This window comes from Bombus terrestris, chromosome 3 (genome assembly GCF_910591885.1).
Source record: "Bombus terrestris chromosome 3, iyBomTerr1.2, whole genome shotgun sequence".
Taxonomy (NCBI): Eukaryota; Metazoa; Arthropoda; class Insecta; order Hymenoptera; family Apidae; genus Bombus; species Bombus terrestris.
The window spans coordinates 10,787,703-10,806,886 of NC_063271.1; the positions used below are offsets into that span (position 1 = coordinate 10,787,703).

Consider the following 19,184-nt stretch of genomic DNA (forward strand, 5'->3'; position numbering starts at 1 on the left):
TGCATCTTCCTAGCCTGTCGTGCTATGTTTATAAACTGTTGACCTTGCTTGTTAAAAATCGGTGAAAGATTCTCGATCGCCGAGAAATTACGATCAACAATGGAAATCGTCGGCGACTACGAGTACAACACGAAAGATCTGATAGGCCACGGCGCATTCGCCGTCGTCTTCAGAGGTAGACATCGTAAAGTGAGTCTTCCTGTTTTTTCTCGATCATTGAAAATCGTGATCGTCAATGAAATTATAAAAAGGAGTGAATCAACGAAGCTTTGATCATAATTGAAGATCACAGATAAATAACATGATAAGCTTATTTGTTTTGATTTTATAATTTTGATGCTAGTTTCTTCTGTAAAACATGAAAAGTGTGATTTATTATGTTTCTCTTCCGTGATCTTCAATTACATGTGTTGGTGATTACATGTGTTTCTCTTCATTTTGTGGAAACCAGATTTCACCATCACAATTGAAGACGACAGAAAAGGAACATGATAAGTCTATTTGCATTGATTTTATAATTTTTATGTTACTTTTCTCTGTAAAACATGAAAAGTGTGATTTATTATGTTTTCTTCTGTGATCTATAATTATTATATGTGTTGGTGATTATATGTGGTCCTTTTTGTTTTGTAGAAACCAAATTTTGTAGTGGCAATCAAAAGTATTACCAAAAAAAGTTTGGCAAAATCACAGAATCTACTTGGGAAAGAAATCAAGATTCTGAAGGTTTGTAATTTGTGCTATTGTATCTATATTTTTAGACACATTCAATGTTTGTAGTTTACTTATATTATAAAAGAATTGCCTTTATTTAACTCATAAAGAAATATGATCTTTCTCATGTTATTCACTTGAAATAACAAATTTTAAAGTAATTGTAAGATACTTATGTTTCTTACATTAATTGTTAATAAGAACAATAATATTTACTATAAGGAAGTTTGAATGTTTAAAAGTAATACATATATTTTTTAATAAGAATTATCTGTGGTTAAGAGACAGTTTAAATGTTTCATATTTCAATAACAACTGCATAATGAGTTTGGTTGCTGACTAAAACATTATGTTTTAGGAACTAACAGAATTACATCACGAAAATGTTGTTGCATTATTGGACTGTAAGGTTAGTACAATGAGAATTAGCACATAATGCTTACGTTAGTAAGCATTAAATATCTTTACTTTTTTGTAAATATTATATAATAGTATTGATATTGGTATAATTATGAACTTACTGTTTAGGAGTCTAATTATAATGTCTTCCTGGTTATGGAGTATTGTAATGGTGGGGATTTAGCTGATTATTTAAGTGGTATGTTTTCTATAAAAAAAGTCTTATCAAAACATTGAAATAATATTTACAGAAGCTAAAGATCAACTATATTTACTCTATTATTTCATTTTTCATTAATTAGCAAAAGGAACTCTTTCTGAAGATACTATCAGAGTGTTTTTAAAGCAATTAGCAGGTGCAATGAAAGCACTACATGCCAAAGGTGTAGTTCACAGAGATCTTAAACCTCAAAATATTTTACTCAGTCATAATTGTGGTAAGGCTTGTCCACAGCCACATCAAATAACATTAAAAATTGGCAAGTATTTATTTCTTTACTTCTTTAATATACATATTGTACCACATGAAAAAAAGTTTAAATTTATCTAAATTGAAGGGATAAGTGAAGAAAAAAGGTTCTAAATTATACTTTTCTGTTCCAGCGGATTTTGGGTTTGCTAGGTTCTTACAAGATGGTGTAATGGCTGCAACATTATGCGGTTCACCAATGTATATGGCACCAGAAGTTATAATGTCACTTCAGTATGATGCAAAAGCAGATCTCTGGTCTTTAGGAACAATAGTTTTTCAATGTCTTACTGGGAAAGCTCCATTTCAAGCTCACACACCTCAGGCTTTAAAATTGTTTTATGAGAAAAATGCAAATCTTGGACCTAAGTATGTTGTAATATACTTATGTGCTTTTGCCGAAAAGAGAAGCTTATATTCATTTTTTTCTTTGTTTTAATTGCTTATATTTTAGAATTCCACCTGGAACTTCACCTGAGTTATCAGATCTTTTAATGGGCTTATTAAGACGTAATGCTAGAGATCGTATGCCTTTTGATGAATTCTTTGGACATCCTTTCCTTCAAGGTTCCAGGGAAAGCCCTAGTCCAGTTCCTGCTGAACTTCCTGCTTCCCCAGGAACATTAGCGATTCCAGAAGGAGCTACGGCTGTTACAAGATCAGAGCCAGAAACAACCAGTCCGTGTTCCAGCCCTGAAGATGACTTTGTGCTTGTGCCAAGTGATCTCAGTAGTGACACAGACAATAATCCCAACACGCAACAAGTAAAGTACGTAATTTAATAACATCTTGTACAAAGAATTCTATTTATCTTTTATTTTATTTATTATTATATGTGTTTTTAATATTGTTATTAATTGATTAGATATATCAAACAAACTAGTAGAGAGGCAGTGAGTCCACCACGACCATGCTTCCTTCCCATTTCTGAGCCAATTCCCGTTCCGTCTCAAAGAAGTATTGCACAACCATCATCTCCTTCTACAAATGTACGATCGGGAAGTAGTGTTGTTCCTCGCTCGCAACCTATAAGTATGAAACGCAGTGTGGATACTCATAGGAGTCACGCTCCTGATATTGGCTCTCTTAGTCCACCCAGTGTTCAATTTGTCATTGGTACACCACCCAATAGAAGGTATACTAATTTTTTATTGGTATAAATTATTTTATTTGTCGTATGTGTATCATCTTTTTTAACTGTGATTACTTTCAGATTAAGTGAAACACCTCCACCACCAAATACGTGGCAAGTTAGTCCTGTTGCAAGGCATTCGCATACTTCCAGTGGGACGTCGCCATTAAGGCGTTCAACTGGAAATAATAGTGCATCTTCGCCATTACTAACAGGACCGTTGGCAGTGTTAGGTTCTCCTACATCGAGAGCATTTCAGGATAATAACAACACATTGAGGCATTCGCCAGTTATTCCTTTTGGTACAAGAGCTGTTACACTTCCTGAAATATCTGGTACGTATTTTATATTATTTGCAAATTGTACTATAGCAGGAGAAATATTTTATGTTAAATTAGTCAATATCTTCACTCTTTTTTTTTTGGTACTATATTTACAGAGGCGGGTAGTTTCCAAAATCTCCTACCAGAAGTAAATCCTACGATAACAGATGATCGACCACTGACGTTCTTTGCACCTGAACTTCCAGAGGAGACGCTTTTGGAACGAGAACACAACGAAATATTAGCGAAGTTAAACTTTGTTGTTGCATTATGCGAATGTGTATGTGAGGTAGCAAGAACAAGAGCAGGACCTTTAGGTGCGCCTTTGGGTGGTATTGAACAAGCAAGCACTGCTGCAACGAGGAGGAGAGCAGAACAAGTAATTTTGCTTGTTAGAGCTCTCCAGTGGCTCAGTTCTGGACTAAATCTTGCAACTCAACAACTTAACGCTGGTCGGTTGCAGCCAACTACTACCGTTAAAGAAGGTAATTTTCGTTTATTATAATTATGAATAATTATTATATATTAAATATAATAATATATAAAGATGATTATATTTCAGTTGTGAATACAATGAACGAAAAATTCAGAACGTGCCTCTCAGAATGTAAACAGCTCAATAGTGCTGGGCTTCTTCATCAGACAGGAGCTACTGCAGATAAAATTCTTTACAACCATGCCATCCAAATGGTAAGTATCTGATAAATTTCCTTTACTTTCTTTTTTTTTTTAACTAGGTAAAAATATACCTATGAAATAGATATATTTATGAAAAACTATATTTTTAACAGTGTCAGTCAGCAGCACTAGACGAATTGTTTGGCAACCCTGCAGAATGTTTTCAGCGGTATCACACAGCACAGATATTGCTCCATTCTTTATCACAACATGTCAGCCACAGTCAGGATAGAGCCCTCCTTATTAAATGTAATTTATATATTTTTTTTATTGTAGAATACATATTCCTATTTTAAACACAATATTTTAAATCAAAATATTAAAATGTATATATTTTATTTTAGATAAAGATGCTGTTGAAAAACGCCTATACGTACTTCAACAACAAGGTTACATTTATGCAACCGATCCTACATAGCGCTTGTGAAAAATGGCAGCAGAGCGCAGCGACCCGCCCAAACCCGTATCGTGCTCGATATCTCTTTTCTGTAAGATATTCTGCCCTATTCTGTATAAAAACTGTTAATTCATTAATCATTAAGATCTTGCTACAAAGATGACATTGTAGAAAGAAGCAAATTTAAGATAACGTATATAGTAACTTTGTTAGATCTTACACAGAATAGGGTAGATTACCCCGTGGAAGAGTACGAAAGTGATTCTGTACAAGTTTCTTTATATGATTTATTAATAATGCGAACAATGAATTAAAATTATATATATAATATAGATATTATATTATATATATATTGTAATGTACGTATGGTTGATTAACTTTATGACTAACCTTTATTTCATATCAAACAATAAACATGTGTATACTAATAGCATTGTGCGTTCAATGCAAGGCATGTTTCTTATTAAATAAGATAATAGTGATATAGTAACTGTTAAAAAAACAAGAGTAAAGTATTGTTTTCATTAGGTGATCTATATTAATGTTGTTTGCTACAAAAGTATCACCATGTATATTATTTTTTCTTTTCATCCACAGCTGGTTCAATACTTGGTTTGTTATCCTTATAAATTGTGTAATTCAATGCTGTAGCAAGAGTAGTCCATGCTAAATATGGAATAGTCAACCAACCAGCAAGTGAATTCACATGATAAAAACATATACCCATTGCTACAGTACTTCCCCATAATAAAACAATTTCATACAAAGCCTAAAAGCATAAAAGGAGATAAATGAAAAGGTAATTAAAATCTGTGATATATTTATTTCTACCAAAATACCCATTTTATCTTGTGTAATCCAAAGAACAGTGGTGTCCAAGACCAATTTAGTATTAAATTAGTTCCGTAAATAGAAAGAGGTACTATTGCTTCCTTGAAACCACCACCATCTCTCCATACTAAATATGAAGAATACCCCATTGTGCAATAAAGGGTTGTCCATACTGGAGCGAATGCCCAGTTTGGTGGAGTCCAACATGGTCTTTTTAAAGACTGTTAAATATGATTCAAAACATTTATTATTTTATTAAAACTAACTTCATTTGAAAAGAATTTTAATGTAATCAATGGTCAAAAGTGAGAATACATTGTAGTACATTAAAAACGAATGAATCTCTCTTAGTATAAAAACCGTAGAGATGAAAGACGGAGTGCGTGAGCGAGCTGAAAAAAACATGTAGGGATAAAAAGAGAACGTTACATACAGGTCTCTTGTGTTTTTCTCTAATAACGCTTACAATAAATATGAAAGCGCAATACCGATCAACAAGCAGCGTTAATGTGCATATCTCATTAGACAAGGACAGAAGGAGTCCCTATGCAACGTTTTTTTCCTATTTCTATATCGCACGTATTTACACAATAATATATGATTCGCGTACTCTGTTCTTAGATAAGAATCTTTATCTTACAATATTCTTTAAGTTGCTGAATATATGTGAGATTTTTCAAGCATTTAATATAATAAAATAAAACGGAAAAATATATAATTTATTTAGAAATAAATTCTTATTTTAGCCGAGTAAAAATTGAACATAATCAATTTTAATTAATAGATGCAATAATCGAGACTTTTTTGTTATTTTATTACAAATAATATTCAAAACTAGTATTTGTTAGTATATTACAAAGTTTTATACCACTCTCTATGTATATTTATTCATAAATTAAATTTATTGGCTAAAATTTTCTGACTCCACGTTCCACTACTGGATTTGAGTAGTTCTAACGATTAATCGATTTAATTACCTCATACCAGGGTTTGATATTTTTTCTAGTGATGTAACTTCCAGCCCATCCTCCTATATTCGGATAAATAACAGCTGCCACAACCGGACAAGATACTTTTACAGGCATTTTACTTAGAAGGAAATATTATTTGACTATTTTTCAAAATACCTGAACATAGATTGCAGAGAGTAGAGAAAATGCGTTTATTACGTTTCGCGACTGACGTCTTTCTAGTGGTGTACTTACTGCTTACACTTACTTCGGAGAACTATCGGCACACCTACACACTTTTACTTGTTACAAGCATTATTACGTACATTGGTAACAATGATTACGATGAATTTACATCGTCATGAATACTTATGCAATGTAATGCAATTAATATTATAAATAAAATTACAACTATCATATAAAATCATATATTTCTCATACATGAGATAAAAACATATTATACACATATTTAATAAAAATAACGTACTAACAATAATGAATGCAAAAAATAGCTTCATCACAGATAGAATATTTCATGATTATTTACACAATAAATCGCTATTTTTTTTTGTATAAAATTTGGAATGTTAGTTGGTATATGTATTCGCTATTAGATATGAGATTGTTTTATTTTATTGATTTTCTGCATCAATAGAAATATAAGCACAAATATACGTACACCGTCATGTACACACGTATGATTGAAAATTTATTATTTTATTTAATATTAGGCGAGTTACATATTTTTATTTACATATATAATTTAATAAATATATTAAGAATAAAACAAATAAGTTTATATTACACAAATGTGCAAAATGTCATGCATGATAATTATAAGTGACTATTAACTGTAACTAGCATAAGTATCCCATGAGTATACGGGTGTGTGCGTGAACATATATTATTCTAGTTAAATTGTCACAATAGTACATAATAACACGCACACATATAGGCGCATATGTACTTCTATGTGAATATAACATTACGTTTGAGACCATTTTTCTTTTTCTCTTAGTACACGTACAAGGTATATTTATGTTTTGACGCAAACAAAATTTGTTTATACATCATTTCTGAGAGAAATAAATTTAAATTTCAACATGAATTTAAATGTTAGCAAGTATAAAATATAACATCTTCAAGGAACATTTTTTTAGAAGATAGAATGTGAACAAATTTCTTACTAAATTGCTACATAAAATTGCTGTTTTAAAAGGGTATATTAATATACTTTAATTTTTTTTTAAATTAACAGTAAATACGCATAATTTTGTTGATATCTAGAAAAGTAAACTTGATGTGGAAAGGCATAAAAAAGAATACTTCCAAATAATTCATTTCTACATTACAAGTTAGTACATATATATTAAATGGGTCTTGTGTTAATGAGAGTGATAGAAAGACGACAATCCATGGAAGAATTTTCCAGTGTTTTGTTTACTTTTGGTTGGTATTCTTTAGTCAGAGTTAATCGATATATTTATTTTATTTGCATTTCTTCATTATAGTTCTGCCTGACATTTGTATTTTTCTTATTCATTAATATTCATTCCATATTTCATTAATCTTTTTATCATACTCGTCTCATTAAAAAACTCTCGTTAATTTTATTTCACTCGCATTTCTGAGCTTTCACTTCCTTTTCCCCATTTACTTCCTTTTTTCGTTCAGTTTTGGAAAAAAACACTCCAGCAAAGTGATATTTAACGCGTTCTCTTAGTTTTTGACGAATTACCATGGTAGTTGTTATTGTATTACCTAGGAACAATACCAAGAACATACCACTAAGGACTGGAACATGCCATGTAGCTTCTGGATGGGATACTAATGTGTATAAAACATATGCATTGTATAACTGAAATACATATCCAACAAAAAGGAATGGCAATAAAAACGATAATCCACGCCACATCCATGAATGGAAACCTTCGATAGTAATATCCATATTATGCCTTTCACCTAATGCTTTCAACCGATACAAAACACCCCGCTGATAACAAAATTGCAGAGACTGTACTACACCTGCAAATAAAACATACTATATTTTATGTAAATAAAAGAAATTGTTGGATAAATTTTTGATAAATAACATACTGATGTAAACATTGAACCACATAAATTGTTGTCTAAATGAATACCATGGCCCTGTGTTAGGCCATACTAATAACAGACCAGATACTACAGTCGAAAAGAAATGGTGAAATCTCCACCAACCTTTTATTCTTGAACCATTTACTTTTAATATACTTTCCCTTATTGTCAATGTACAATAATACCAGACTAAAAGGAACATAAAACTAAGTTCCAAAGTTCTGTAACAGATATTACCAATAAGAGGTTATTATAAATATACTTTCTGTTTCAATACAAAATAAATAATATATATTACCTGACATTAGTTACCAGATTTAACATAGATAAAATAAAACCGATTACAGAAAGGACTAATTTAAATTTTTCATATTCATCTTTATATTTGAACCTGAAAGATAAATGAGATGTTCAAATATACGTCCTATAATGTTTTGTCTGTTGGATAAATGACTATTACTGTCATCCTTACTTATCATTTTTGTTTAAAATGGAAACATTAACATTGCCTAAAATAATTTGAAGATATGTGCCATTTGGTTTTGGTAATGTTTGTTCTATTTCATGTAACTGCTGTTTTCTTTTAGCCATCTCTTTGCTTAAACTTTTTTGTGCTTCGCTCGCATGTAATCTAAAGTTAAATAAGAACATATTCAATTGTTTAAAGAAAATTAATTAAAAAAGTATATACATATTAAAACAATTACTTACTGTTTCAATGATTTTGATATTATACTCATCCGGTATTTTTGGTGAGAAATTCCTTTCAAACATTTTGCTTGAAGTTCACTTACTTCCTCTAATTTTGCAAGATATTCTTTGTTCAATGCCTGTTAACAAAATTTAAATATTGATGACGTTAAAACACTATTAATATTCAAAATACCTCACACAATATGGAGAAATATTGTTTGTTCCAAATGTATTGATTAAACAATGAACAGTAATGAAAAGAACAAAGAAATGTTTCGTGATAGTATTTCAAACACGTTTATGAATATATCTTCGAAAAAAGGGTTTTTAAATTTCAGGAAATATTATATAAAAGTATTTTTATGCACCGGTTGCGATTATGGATAAATAAAAAATACACTTAACCTCATAGAAAATGGTCCAACGTTTAAACCACCGACAACATCAGTACCCAGGATTAACAAAAAATTATCTTACTTCTAATTCCTTGTACTCTTGTGCTAGGTCGTTCCAGTCTTTTAAACAGGATTCAACATCAGTATCCATCGCAGCAAAAAAAAAAGGGACGATGGCCAACGAGCAACGACTCACTAAAGTTTCAGGTACGCAATGATTTGCGGTGTTCTTATAGACCTGAGCCAAGCACTTCCTCGTGCATCTAAGTAACGAAGGAGAGCTCTGGAAACAGTCTCTTATTAGTCGTGCTAATCTTCGAATATATGATGAACATGTATTTCATATTTAGCATAGAGAATTTAAATTTTGCAATGTAATTTGAACTTCATCCAATATTAAAATTTATTTATTTTTTATTATTAATTTTATTTTCAATGTATATTTATTTGGTACATTTCTTTTTTCTAAAGCATTTTAACAAATTTTATCTTCTAGATTTTCGCAAACCCAATGGAAGATTTTGGAAAACAGTTTTGATAACGCTCATTGGTTTCTATAAATAGAAGATTAACAATTTTAATATTGTATCAAAATATTTAATTAGATTTTTCCAACTTATATTTGAATAGTAAAAAAAGTTGACTTTTATGAAATTTTATTTTTATGAAATAATGAATTAAATATAATTATAATTGCTAAATTTGCTGAAATATATTTGAGTTATTTGTCAGTAAAATTGGGCATTTCATTACTGTCCATCTTACATAATTCAAGTGATAACGATATCACATTCATTAATTATATTTAATACACAATTTAAATTTGACTACAGCAGGAATTACTTAAATAGTATTAGCATGGTGATGAAATCGATATATTTTTATTAATGTCAAAAATTAAGAAACATATAACGAATGAATATTGAAAAATTTTGTAAGAAATAAAATTACAAATTTACATATAATACATTCATTATAATGTCAAATTCATTATAATGTTAAAAATATCATATAATATATTCTATAATATTCTGTGCATTTCGTATGTTAAGCTGTAAGTATATAGTGTATAGCTACAAGCAGAGAGAATTATATAGCTACTAAAATTAACAATATCTTCTGAAAATATTGGAAAACATTGCTTCTCCGATACATAATTCTAGATTAGATCAAAATCAAATAAAGTTTCTTCCTTCTAATTAACGAATCACTAATAAAAACGTAGACGCAGGTCATTTTTTCAAACTCTTTGACTACATAATGTTTACCTACGAAGGTTGCTGTTTATACTTTTAGTAGAGTAATTAGGGATTTATTAATTTAAATTCGTGTTTTAAATTTATCAATCATAAAATGTCAGCTGATCGAGCCACTGTTCAGGTAAACTATCGGTAGAATCGCCATTTGCGAACAGTACCATACAGTCGGTGAATTTAACCCGCGTCCTGTTGTATCGTTGAACACGCGAATTTTTTCACGGTCGTTGACCAGACAGCTCCACCGATCTGCGAAGACAAAAGTGCTTTGCATTCTCTGGTAAACATGTTCCTTTATATTCATCGCACTTCATTTTGACTGTTCAACGTTGATCTTCTGACCCAACGCGTAAAAAGTATCACCTGCTTGGACGTTTCTTCATCCGTCGTGGAATACACGAATTTCAATGATAAGCACTTCTTTACAGATGTTGATTAGTTTCAGAAATCAGTCAAGGATTAAAATATAATAGAATTTCTAATAACAATAAATAAAATTTTCTTTTACAAACTTTTTCGATGTATGATTACAACACGTGTAAATTGAATGTATATATAATTATGGCATTGCATCATTAAGTATGCCTGAATGAGGATTACGCTTTAATCACTTTCATAATGTTGTAATTATGTGCAAGATATCAAATAGTTTTCAATTTGTATTAACATATAAGATATACGTTAGAAAACACGATACTGCCTCATAAAAAATTTCAAATGAGGAATTCACAAAAACACGAGCGCACCGTTTGAAATAAGATGAATTTTACCAGTGGCCTCTTTTTACAGTGGACCTATTTTGTTGTAGTATTCTAAAGTAGATATTCTGTCTAGATGGAAGGTATCGAATGCATTATTTATAAATGCTATCGTCCTGTTCAAAATCTTCTTACCTTATTCAATTTTACATATGTAGAATATCTTTCCTCCTTATCTATGTAAATTACATTTTATTATGTTCTTAGATATATTGTACACTGCGTTTTCCTTTAAATAATCATTTACAAGTCTTTAATAACAAAACAACACGTGAAATGATGAACTTTGATACCACTTTTTTTTTGTACTTCATAACATATTTATTAACGTACATAAATATTTATTACTGATTGAAGCCAATTTTTTCAGTAGTCATACGTTAAACATTTTTGAAATACCGAATGAGATTCTGAAATATATTAAATATAGAAAATATTTTAAATTATTAAATTGTTGATTATTATTATGTATTAAAAGCATATATAGTATATATAATAATCATGGCTTAGTATGAATAATACTAGTTATGAAATAGATATAATACATGATAGTATTATTAAATTTGTTCCTATAATGAAATTTTATATAGCTTATAATACTTTATTCTTGGAACCTCGCACGTGGTCCCCACTCCATGTAAGAAGTTTCAGCAGGAGATTTAAATATCTTCGAAACTGTTAAACAGTGTGTAGTAGTCAGACGTTATGGGCTTGGGGTAACCACGATCAGACCGCGAGGAAGTATCAGTGTTTGCCAACACATGAAAAACTGATTAGTAGTGTATTTGATAATCTATTTGAAATAATCTTAACGGATTTGTTTCTATAAAAATAAAAAGATATATATATATTAATATGATATTTTCAGACATGATTGTTTCACAATAATAAATATAAAAAGCTCAACGGCAATAATTAAAGATAAGTTTCAGTGACTGTAAAATTAGTGAACCTACAGGAAGTTAAAGAAATAATAGTGTTATATATAAAAACATTATTCTACAATAAGCACAAAACTGTTTGATCTATTTATTGTTCTTAATTACTCGTTGTTATAGTTATAGTGATTGCCTCAATTTGAACTTAATTGATCATATATAAGAATCGGAAGTACGAATTAAGAAAGATATTACATTTACGTCAGTATATAACAAACGTGCGTGTTCTAATATCAACAATCTCTCGGTACCATCAAACTGTAATCAGTTTAACACATACGCAGCCTATATCATGTAAATTAATTGTAGATAAATATTAAGATAATAACAAAGTAACCGAAGAAGTATTACAAACAGCGATTTACATTAATTACTTGTTATTATGTTAATCTCAGCGACACTGTAAATGATTTGAAAATAAGAACGTGGTAAATCACAAAATGAAGGAATTCTCGTGGATGAAAGTGGAAACCTGCAGCCGAGAGGTAAACGGCTTCTAGATAACGGTCATAGTAAACGGTATTCGATCTTCTTCTTCACGTGTATACCAGTGTTTTGTAATCGGCGTGTAACTTCAATATTTTCCTCGAATTCTGCTCTCTTTACGATTCGATACTTTCTATTACCGTACCTACTTCCGGTTATAAACGGAAACCGCAATAATTGTCAAGGTGCCCGGGAGAAAAGTACAACTGAAAAATATTTACCACGAGAGAAGTATGATCGATCACGTTATCAGAAAAAATATACGAATCGGCGTTGATACAATGATCATAAAAACGATTCTGTTATCGCTTTAAATTGTCAGCCAGTGTTATCGCCTGATTGATCTCGAGTTATTAAACATGACATCAGAGAAAGAAAAGAAGAGCTTCTTTAGCGTTGTTAAACGACTTCTATTTCAATGAAGTCATTTCTGAGATTTCGAAGGAAGAACGATTCGTCGGCAAAATAAAAGTTTTAAATTTAAGACTCAACAACGTGTGTTCAATGTAAAACATATAACACCCTGAGATAGTATCGTGTCAGCGGTAATCATCGTTTCTTCGCATTAACGGTAAATAAGGAAGAATCATCGGTGAATTATGAAGATGAAAGTTGCGCAAAATGTTTTCAAAACCGGCAAATCTGTAAACGTTTCCAATAAAGTTACCGCGTTGAAACAATGTGCATCTGGTTGCGATTGCACAGGCGCGTCGCAAGCATCGAGGATCGATGATCCCTCCGATATCTCGAAATCTATAGATGGCGCGAATAAGTCGAACATAAAGACCACAGAAAAATCGCGCGACAGAAAACTTGCTACTGTGGTGACAACGGCGTCCAAAAGTGTTATACGGGAAGCACCAGAACCACGGGGAATTCCTGTTTTTGGGACGCTTTTGTCATTCATTCTTTCTGGCGGCCCAAAAAAGCAACATGAATACGTTCATAGAAGACACAAGGAATTGGGTCCAGTTTATAGGGAACGTTTAGGACCAGTTACAGCAGTTTTCGTAAATTCAATCCATGAGTATCGAAGAATTTTTAGACTAGAAGGTTCGGCGCCAAAACATTTCCTACCAGAAGCTTGGACACTTTACAACGAAATACGGAAATGTCGCCGCGGTTTACTGTTCATGTATAGTAACTTTAAGCATTTCTTTGGTTAAAAAATATCACAAAAGTCATTTTTAGTGTATAAATATGTACATCACAGATAAAACTCAGTTTTGATCATTATTGTACATAAGTTGTACATATTGTACATACCACATAGTATGGTGGTATGTTAAGAGCGTAAATGAAGGAAATTCAAATTTTTTGGTTGAATTTTAAAATGAACATTTATATCTTGATAGGGATGGCGAGGAATGGATACATTTTCGTAAGATTTTAAATAAAGTAATGTTAGTACCAGATCCAACAAATTTAATGTTTGAGCCGTGTCAAGAGGTGGCCATTGGACTTAGACAGAAATGGCAGAAACAGATTAAGACTGATGCTATCATAACGAATTTACAGGTTCAACTTTATCAATGGTCTATCGAGGGTAAAAATAACTTACTTTAATCGAAAGTCCAAGGTAGAAAAGCATTTATAGAAGCTCGCTTTTTATTTTGCAGCAATGATGGCCACGTTAATGGGACCCTGTTGGCATTTTCATAAGAAACAGTTGTCTCGAGACTTCGAAATATTAGCGAAAACGTTGCACAAAATATTCGAGTATTCAGCTAAATTATCCATTATACCAGCTAAACTAGCTATGAATTTACGCTTACCTGTTTGGAGGAAATTTATTGCATCAGCTGACACAGCTTTCGAAATTGTTCGAGTACTGGTCCCGGAAATGACTAAATTAGGTGGCGACGGTTTGTTAAAGAAAATGATGGATGAAGGTATTCAAACCGAAGACGCAATCTGCATCGTTACCGATTTCATTTTAGCAGCTGGTGATACGGTTAGCTCAACTGCAACCGACAGGATAATATGATTCATTTGAAATTTGAATTTAAAGATTAATAAGAATAGAATAAAGAAAAGAATTCAAGAAAAATTTAAATTTAAAATTAAATTTCAATATGATTCAGTTGTTACTTATTTTACATACATTGTTAGTATTTGAAAACTAATTTTATACTTTATGCTCAGACAGCGACCACCTTGCAATGGATATTGTTACTGTTATGTAATCATCCCGAAAGGCAAGAGGAACTATTTGAACAATTGAAGGATCTTTCACAGAGAGATATATTGCACGTACCATTATTAAAAGGCGTAATCAAAGAATCTCTTCGACTGTATCCTATAGCTCCATTTATATCTAGATATTTACCGGAAGACAGTGTGATTAGTAATTACTTTGTACCAAAAGGGGTAAATGAATTTATACTATATGTTACTTATAATAAACATATCGATAAACAATAAAGAAGGTATTTAAAAATCACGTGATATTTTATTATAGGAGCTACTCGTATTATCACTTTATTCGAGTGGTCGCGACGCTGCGAACTTTTCGCAACCAAATGAGTTCCTTCCGGAAAGATGGATTAGAACGGAAAAAGGCACTTATCAAGGTGTAATTCATCCACATGGGAGTTTACCATTCGCCTTAGGCGTTAGAAGTTGCATTGGTCGAAAATTAGCAGAAATACAAATATCGCTTGCATTGGCAGAGGTGCGAAAATAATAAACTTAAGATATGTTAAGATTTATTGAATTTATTTGATTTTATCTTAAAAATTGCAGTTGATTAAATCATTCAAAATAGAATGTATAAATAAGGATCAGGTTAAATTAATTTTACACTTGATATCTGTACCGTCGGAGTCGATGAAGTTAAAGCTGCTGGAGAGAAACTAATAGATAATATATCGAAGTCAAATATCATTCAAGGAAAGTATTTTTCATTTTCTGTTTTTTATTTATTTGCTCCTCCGAAATAATGTGTTACCCATTTACATTTATATCGAATAAACTAAGATTGAAATATTTTCGTCATTATACATACATACATGTTTGTGTATGCACGCGCACGCATGTAATTATTTACAATTATCAGCATTTAAATATATATTTATAATTAAATGACACTTATAAATTGTATATTTATACATCAATTCCATGTCTTAAAATATATTCACAATAAGCACGATCGAAGTATAGTACGAACCAAATGTTTCGTTATATAAAAGTCTCATTAAGTGCTTTCTACTTAAAGAATATTGATTAAATGTTTAAATCATCATAATTATAACAGTTGCTCACGCCATTGCTAGTAAATATCACAATTTCACAGGGTGTTTCGGTGTGGATAGGATAATAAAAAGTAACAAAACATCGTTATTCATCCTGTACTTTTGATTTACTTCTCCATAAATTTAAGCATACCCGGTTTTAGTAACCGTATCGAAACACCCTGTATATATAAAATTAATTCGTCATTAACGTTGGCACAAAACGTTGTTGATGATTTTTCTTACTTCGTCTAGAAATTCCTGAAAACTTTCAGTGGTAGAAAAATCTTGAAATGCTTGAACTCTTTCAGGCTTTGTCATCGGGGCTGTCAGAAACCTCTTCACGCAACAGGATTTCAGTTCGTGGCACGAATTCACTCTCGCCCAGTTCCACGCTTTACTGAAGTTTTTATAATTTAACTGAGAAATAGAACTTTCTGTAAGAATATCCGATATATCAGCCATAAGAAATTTATCAGCCAATAGCACGGCATCTAGCAGTGATTCGATAGTTCTATTTTCGAAAGTTGCTCCATTAGCAGCTAACAACAATGTGTTAAGACCTTCTTTCGATGTGTTTCGTAATTTAACACGTTTCTTGCCCGATTCTGAAAAGTACCCTTCAAGCATGGCAGAAAATGCATCCGATTTCTGACACAGCGTTTGCCTACAAGCGTCGACAGTCGTACCATCGTCCAGTTCAAATGTAACCGTTGCAGGTTTGGGATGATTGTCATATACTCTTGGAAAATCAGTCGAAGCAGTGTCCGTGATTTGACACTTCTCTATAATCTCAGGTTGAATTTCAAGCGTGTTTGCTAGTCGACAAATTGACCAAATAGCGTTTTCGTGAAGAACATGCTGTTGGTCGGATAGAACGTGAAATATTAATTGAAGACCACCGTGATTGTTCAATAGCGATTTTAGAATATATCGCGACTTAATTAGGAATGGTATCGAAACTGCGATAACCAATTTATGAGCTTCCTCTCCGCGAAGCAATATGGATGTAAGTTCACCTACTGCTCCGCCGGTTTCTGCTAAAACACATAACTGTCTCGTATATTGTTCCGAACCGTACAACGTTTCAGCTTCAAAAACGAAGCCCTGTTTTAACAATGGCATTAAATACGCTCCATTCCTATATACAAAATTTTTTATTAAATAATATAAGTCTTATAAAATGAGTGTTATTTTATTACTTACCTTATAATTCTAGTTAAAATTCTAGATGCTCTTGGATTTTTCGCGTGTCTAATGTAAGCTGATAATGCTTCAATGGTTGCAGGATCGGCCAACCGATCAATTGGATCATTTGAATGACTTAATCGACTTAGTAATACTAATGTCCACACATTTGCATACTCCCACACATTCGACGATTTAGTTTCTTTTGCCACATTCTGAGACTCTTCTATATCTATAGTTATCGATTTACAACTCTTTAATGACTCAACTTCTGCTTGGGGTTCTAAAAAGTTAAGTGTAAATTATTAGTTCCAAGTGTTTTCAAGATGATTTTATAACAATTGTCACAAAGTACATGTATAAACTAATTTACCATCCTCTGTATCCATCATCTCTGTATCACTACAAACTGGACTGTAATTATCCTCGGCATTTTCGTCATTTTCAATAGAATCATAAAAAGGTAATGGTGGTGTACTGGGAGGTGAAGAGGAAACACTAGTAGCACTTCCTGGACTCCAGTCATCTCGATAATAGTCTGAACTAAATCTATAAATGAACAAATTTTTAATTTACGTTTTCTACAATATAGACATAAATAAAATTTTACAAACTCACCTTCCTAAATTCGTCTTATTGTATTTTAATTCCGTTTGTCTACTAGGAGGAGAATCATTTTCTCTTTTCTTTGAAATATTTGTTCTCTCGTTAGATACATCTTCAGTTACCATTTTTTTTAATCTAACAACTAAAACATCAATCAAACCATTTTTTACCATTATTGTAATGCTTGGATCATCATAAACAAATTGTGCTAAAGCATGCAATAACATGGGATGATATTTTTCATTCTCAGTATCTTTTAGTAAAGATAATATTAATTCTAAACCCGATGCCATCCTAATTCTCGCACGATTTACAGCTTCTCTACAGAACAAACATAAACTGACTAATGTTTCCTTAGATAATTCCAAGTGATCTTTAATAAGGGCAATAAAACTTTCAATAGCACCAAAATTCCCTAAAATGGGACGACATTCTGCAATTTGGCAAAGATTGTACAAACACCTAATTGCCACTTTATTATTCATATCACAGCATTGCACAATAATCTTATAACCCTGTATGTCTTTTTCTCCTCGTAATTGTTCTCCAACTCGTGGATCCAATGTGGCCAAAAAAGCACATATGGCTTTTAAACAGGTTTCTATTAGCTCCACATACTTTTTATCTGTTTCTGATTTTTCTTTTGCCAATACTAATAAACATGTAATTCTAAATATTACTCTAGACTCTAAGATTTCTTCTCTACTACCTTCATATGTATTCCAAATATTCCTATAAAAAACATATACAAATTAATTAAAAATACCACCTAGTACAAGGATATTGTTTTTTGTTATATATATTCATTTTGTAATACCTTACTGCTCTGACAGCCATTAAGTATGTTTGTATATATGTATCTAATTGTAGAAGATTAATCAATGCTTGGATTGCACCAGCTTCACATAATGATTTTGCATGCCAGTCACTTTCAGATAAATTCCCGATTAGTCTGCAGGCACGACAGTGTATAGTATTTTCTAGTTTGATATGTTTTATTATAGAAACTATACGACTTGCTATTTTAGAGCCTCTGACCTAGAAAAAGATTTGTGCTGCATTATTACAAATAAGCAAATTCTATAGAAAAGATACTCTGTTTATAAGTATATAACAGATAAATTTTATCAACTGATTTTAAAGATGAAAATAGATATATCTGTACCTTTTCCCTTGCATCTGAATTCATGCAAGCATTCGCTAAAATACTCAGTGTCATGTTTAGTATTTTTATATTATGATAATAATGAAGTAAATTTACTAAAATGCCTAATCCTCCATCTTTGGCAAATTGCTTATAGCATTTTGAATCATTTTTAAGTCGTACTAAACATGACAAAATCCCGCCTTTTGACTCCAATTTTATGCATTTTACTAATTCTTGTAATATCGGGCCGTTTTGTCTCTCGTCCATAATAGGTATTTTTATAAATAAGTGGAAAAATTTATGAAAATTCGTTAATTTTTTAAAAGAAACATAACCTCTAAATTGTACTGCCACCGAGGTTGACAGCTACACCCGTACAGCAACTTACAAAAATAAGTGAAAAAAGATTCAGCTTAATTAATAATTCTTCGTTATCAAAATATGTTTAGAAAACGATTATACAATACACATAAACACAATTTGATATCTAAATTTAG

General features: G+C 31.4%; 5 protein-coding genes across 11 annotated transcripts; 2 read left to right on the forward strand and 3 right to left on the reverse strand.

The window, feature by feature from the left end:
- The first annotated feature begins 56 nt into the window (after positions 1–56).
- On the forward strand, positions 57–4,542 carry LOC100644361 (serine/threonine-protein kinase unc-51). Of its 2 annotated transcripts, none has more exons than XM_048414712.1 (13): positions 57–189; positions 634–726; positions 1,073–1,123; positions 1,243–1,312; positions 1,416–1,592; positions 1,717–1,951; positions 2,037–2,351; positions 2,448–2,717; positions 2,796–3,049; positions 3,154–3,522; positions 3,585–3,727; positions 3,829–3,964; positions 4,060–4,542. In XM_048414712.1, the coding sequence occupies exons 1-13, from the start codon at positions 100–102 to the stop codon at positions 4,131–4,133; spliced, it is 2,277 nt and encodes a 758-aa protein (XP_048270669.1). In that variant the 5' UTR covers positions 57–99; the 3' UTR covers positions 4,134–4,542. The 2 variants fall into 2 exon arrangements, with proteins under 2 accessions (XP_048270669.1, XP_003394615.1); XM_003394567.4 differs by having other exon boundaries at positions 3,600–3,727.
- An 83-nt stretch (positions 4,543–4,625) lies between these two features.
- On the reverse strand, positions 4,626–6,268 carry LOC100644246 (translocator protein). 2 transcript variants are annotated; one of them, XM_048414717.1, is made up of 4 exons: positions 6,149–6,268; positions 5,921–6,070; positions 4,952–5,164; positions 4,626–4,881 (listed from the first exon to the last, which is right to left on the reverse strand). In XM_048414717.1, the coding sequence occupies exons 2-4, from the start codon at positions 6,026–6,028 to the stop codon at positions 4,687–4,689; spliced, it is 516 nt and encodes a 171-aa protein (XP_048270674.1). In that variant the 5' UTR covers positions 6,029–6,070; positions 6,149–6,268; the 3' UTR covers positions 4,626–4,686. The 2 variants fall into 2 exon arrangements, with proteins under 2 accessions (XP_048270674.1, XP_048270675.1); XM_048414718.1 differs by having other exon boundaries at positions 6,162–6,180.
- Positions 6,269–7,229: 961 nt separating this feature from the next.
- Positions 7,230–9,361, reverse strand: LOC100644124 (transmembrane protein 120 homolog). 4 transcript variants are annotated; one of them, XM_003394565.4, is made up of 6 exons: positions 9,158–9,361; positions 8,699–8,817; positions 8,460–8,618; positions 8,286–8,378; positions 7,991–8,208; positions 7,230–7,918 (listed from the first exon to the last, which is right to left on the reverse strand). In XM_003394565.4, the coding sequence occupies exons 1-6, from the start codon at positions 9,224–9,226 to the stop codon at positions 7,509–7,511; spliced, it is 1,068 nt and encodes a 355-aa protein (XP_003394613.1). In that variant the 5' UTR covers positions 9,227–9,361; the 3' UTR covers positions 7,230–7,508. The 4 variants fall into 4 exon arrangements, with proteins under 4 accessions (XP_003394613.1, XP_048270671.1, XP_012176576.1 ...); XM_048414714.1 differs by having other exon boundaries at positions 8,111–8,208; positions 9,158–9,353; XM_012321186.3 differs by having other exon boundaries at positions 9,086–9,314.
- A 2,409-nt stretch (positions 9,362–11,770) lies between these two features.
- On the forward strand, positions 11,771–15,412 carry LOC100644009 (cytochrome P450 315a1, mitochondrial). Of its 2 annotated transcripts, none has more exons than XM_048414720.1 (6): positions 11,771–13,648; positions 13,869–14,059; positions 14,133–14,405; positions 14,663–14,883; positions 14,975–15,187; positions 15,259–15,412. In XM_048414720.1, exons 1-6 carry the CDS (start codon positions 13,113–13,115, stop codon positions 15,370–15,372), a joined length of 1,548 nt encoding a protein of 515 aa, XP_048270677.1. In that variant the 5' UTR covers positions 11,771–13,112; the 3' UTR covers positions 15,373–15,412. The 2 variants fall into 2 exon arrangements, with proteins under 2 accessions (XP_048270677.1, XP_003394612.1); XM_003394564.4 differs by having other exon boundaries at positions 11,772–13,648; positions 14,133–14,467; positions 14,659–14,883.
- On the reverse strand, positions 15,411–19,084 carry LOC100643883 (armadillo repeat-containing protein 5). The gene is made up of 6 exons (XM_003394563.4): positions 18,706–19,084; positions 18,358–18,578; positions 17,553–18,272; positions 17,308–17,483; positions 16,953–17,217; positions 15,411–16,887 (listed from the first exon to the last, which is right to left on the reverse strand). The coding sequence occupies exons 1-6, from the start codon at positions 18,952–18,954 to the stop codon at positions 15,954–15,956; spliced, it is 2,565 nt and encodes an 854-aa protein (XP_003394611.3). The 5' UTR covers positions 18,955–19,084; the 3' UTR covers positions 15,411–15,953.
- Positions 19,085–19,184: the final 100 nt, after the last annotated feature.

Excerpts from the sequence above, each read along its gene's own strand:
- LOC100644361 (XM_048414712.1), top strand. The coding sequence starts at position 100 with ATGGAAATCGTCGGCGACTACGAGTACAACACGAAAGATCTGATAGGC. Across the intron at positions 3,050-3,153 it reads TACACTTCCTGAAATATCTG|AGGCGGGTAGTTTCCAAAAT; the intron begins GTACGTATTTTA and ends CTATATTTACAG. Across the intron at positions 3,728-3,828 it reads ACAACCATGCCATCCAAATG|TGTCAGTCAGCAGCACTAGA; the intron begins GTAAGTATCTGA and ends TATTTTTAACAG.
- LOC100644246 (XM_048414717.1), bottom strand. The coding sequence starts at position 6,028 with ATGCCTGTAAAAGTATCTTGTCCGGTTGTGGCAGCTGTTATTTATCCG. Across the intron at positions 5,165-5,920 it reads ATATCAAACCCTGGTATGAG|TCTTTAAAAAGACCATGTTG; the intron begins GTAATTAAATCG and ends CATATTTAACAG. Across the intron at positions 4,882-4,951 it reads GATTACACAAGATAAAATGG|GCTTTGTATGAAATTGTTTT; the intron begins GTATTTTGGTAG and ends TTATGCTTTTAG.
- LOC100644124 (XM_003394565.4), bottom strand. The coding sequence starts at position 9,226 with ATGGATACTGATGTTGAATCCTGTTTAAAAGACTGGAACGACCTAGCA. Across the intron at positions 8,818-9,157 it reads AAGAGTACAAGGAATTAGAA|GCATTGAACAAAGAATATCT; the intron begins GTAAGATAATTT and ends TTTTGTTAACAG. Across the intron at positions 8,619-8,698 it reads ATATCAAAATCATTGAAACA|ATTACATGCGAGCGAAGCAC; the intron begins GTAAGTAATTGT and ends ATTTAACTTTAG.
- LOC100644009 (XM_003394564.4), top strand. The coding sequence starts at position 13,113 with ATGAAGATGAAAGTTGCGCAAAATGTTTTCAAAACCGGCAAATCTGTA. Across the intron at positions 14,468-14,658 it reads TTTTAGCAGCTGGTGATACG|ACAGCGACCACCTTGCAATG; the intron begins GTTAGCTCAACT and ends CTTTATGCTCAG. Across the intron at positions 15,188-15,258 it reads TATCGCTTGCATTGGCAGAG|TTGATTAAATCATTCAAAAT; the intron begins GTGCGAAAATAA and ends TAAAAATTGCAG.
- LOC100643883 (XM_003394563.4), bottom strand. The coding sequence starts at position 18,954 with ATGGACGAGAGACAAAACGGCCCGATATTACAAGAATTAGTAAAATGC. Across the intron at positions 17,218-17,307 it reads GATGATGGATACAGAGGATG|AACCCCAAGCAGAAGTTGAG; the intron begins GTAAATTAGTTT and ends TTAACTTTTTAG. Across the intron at positions 16,888-16,952 it reads ATTTTAACTAGAATTATAAG|GAATGGAGCGTATTTAATGC; the intron begins GTAAGTAATAAA and ends TTTTGTATATAG.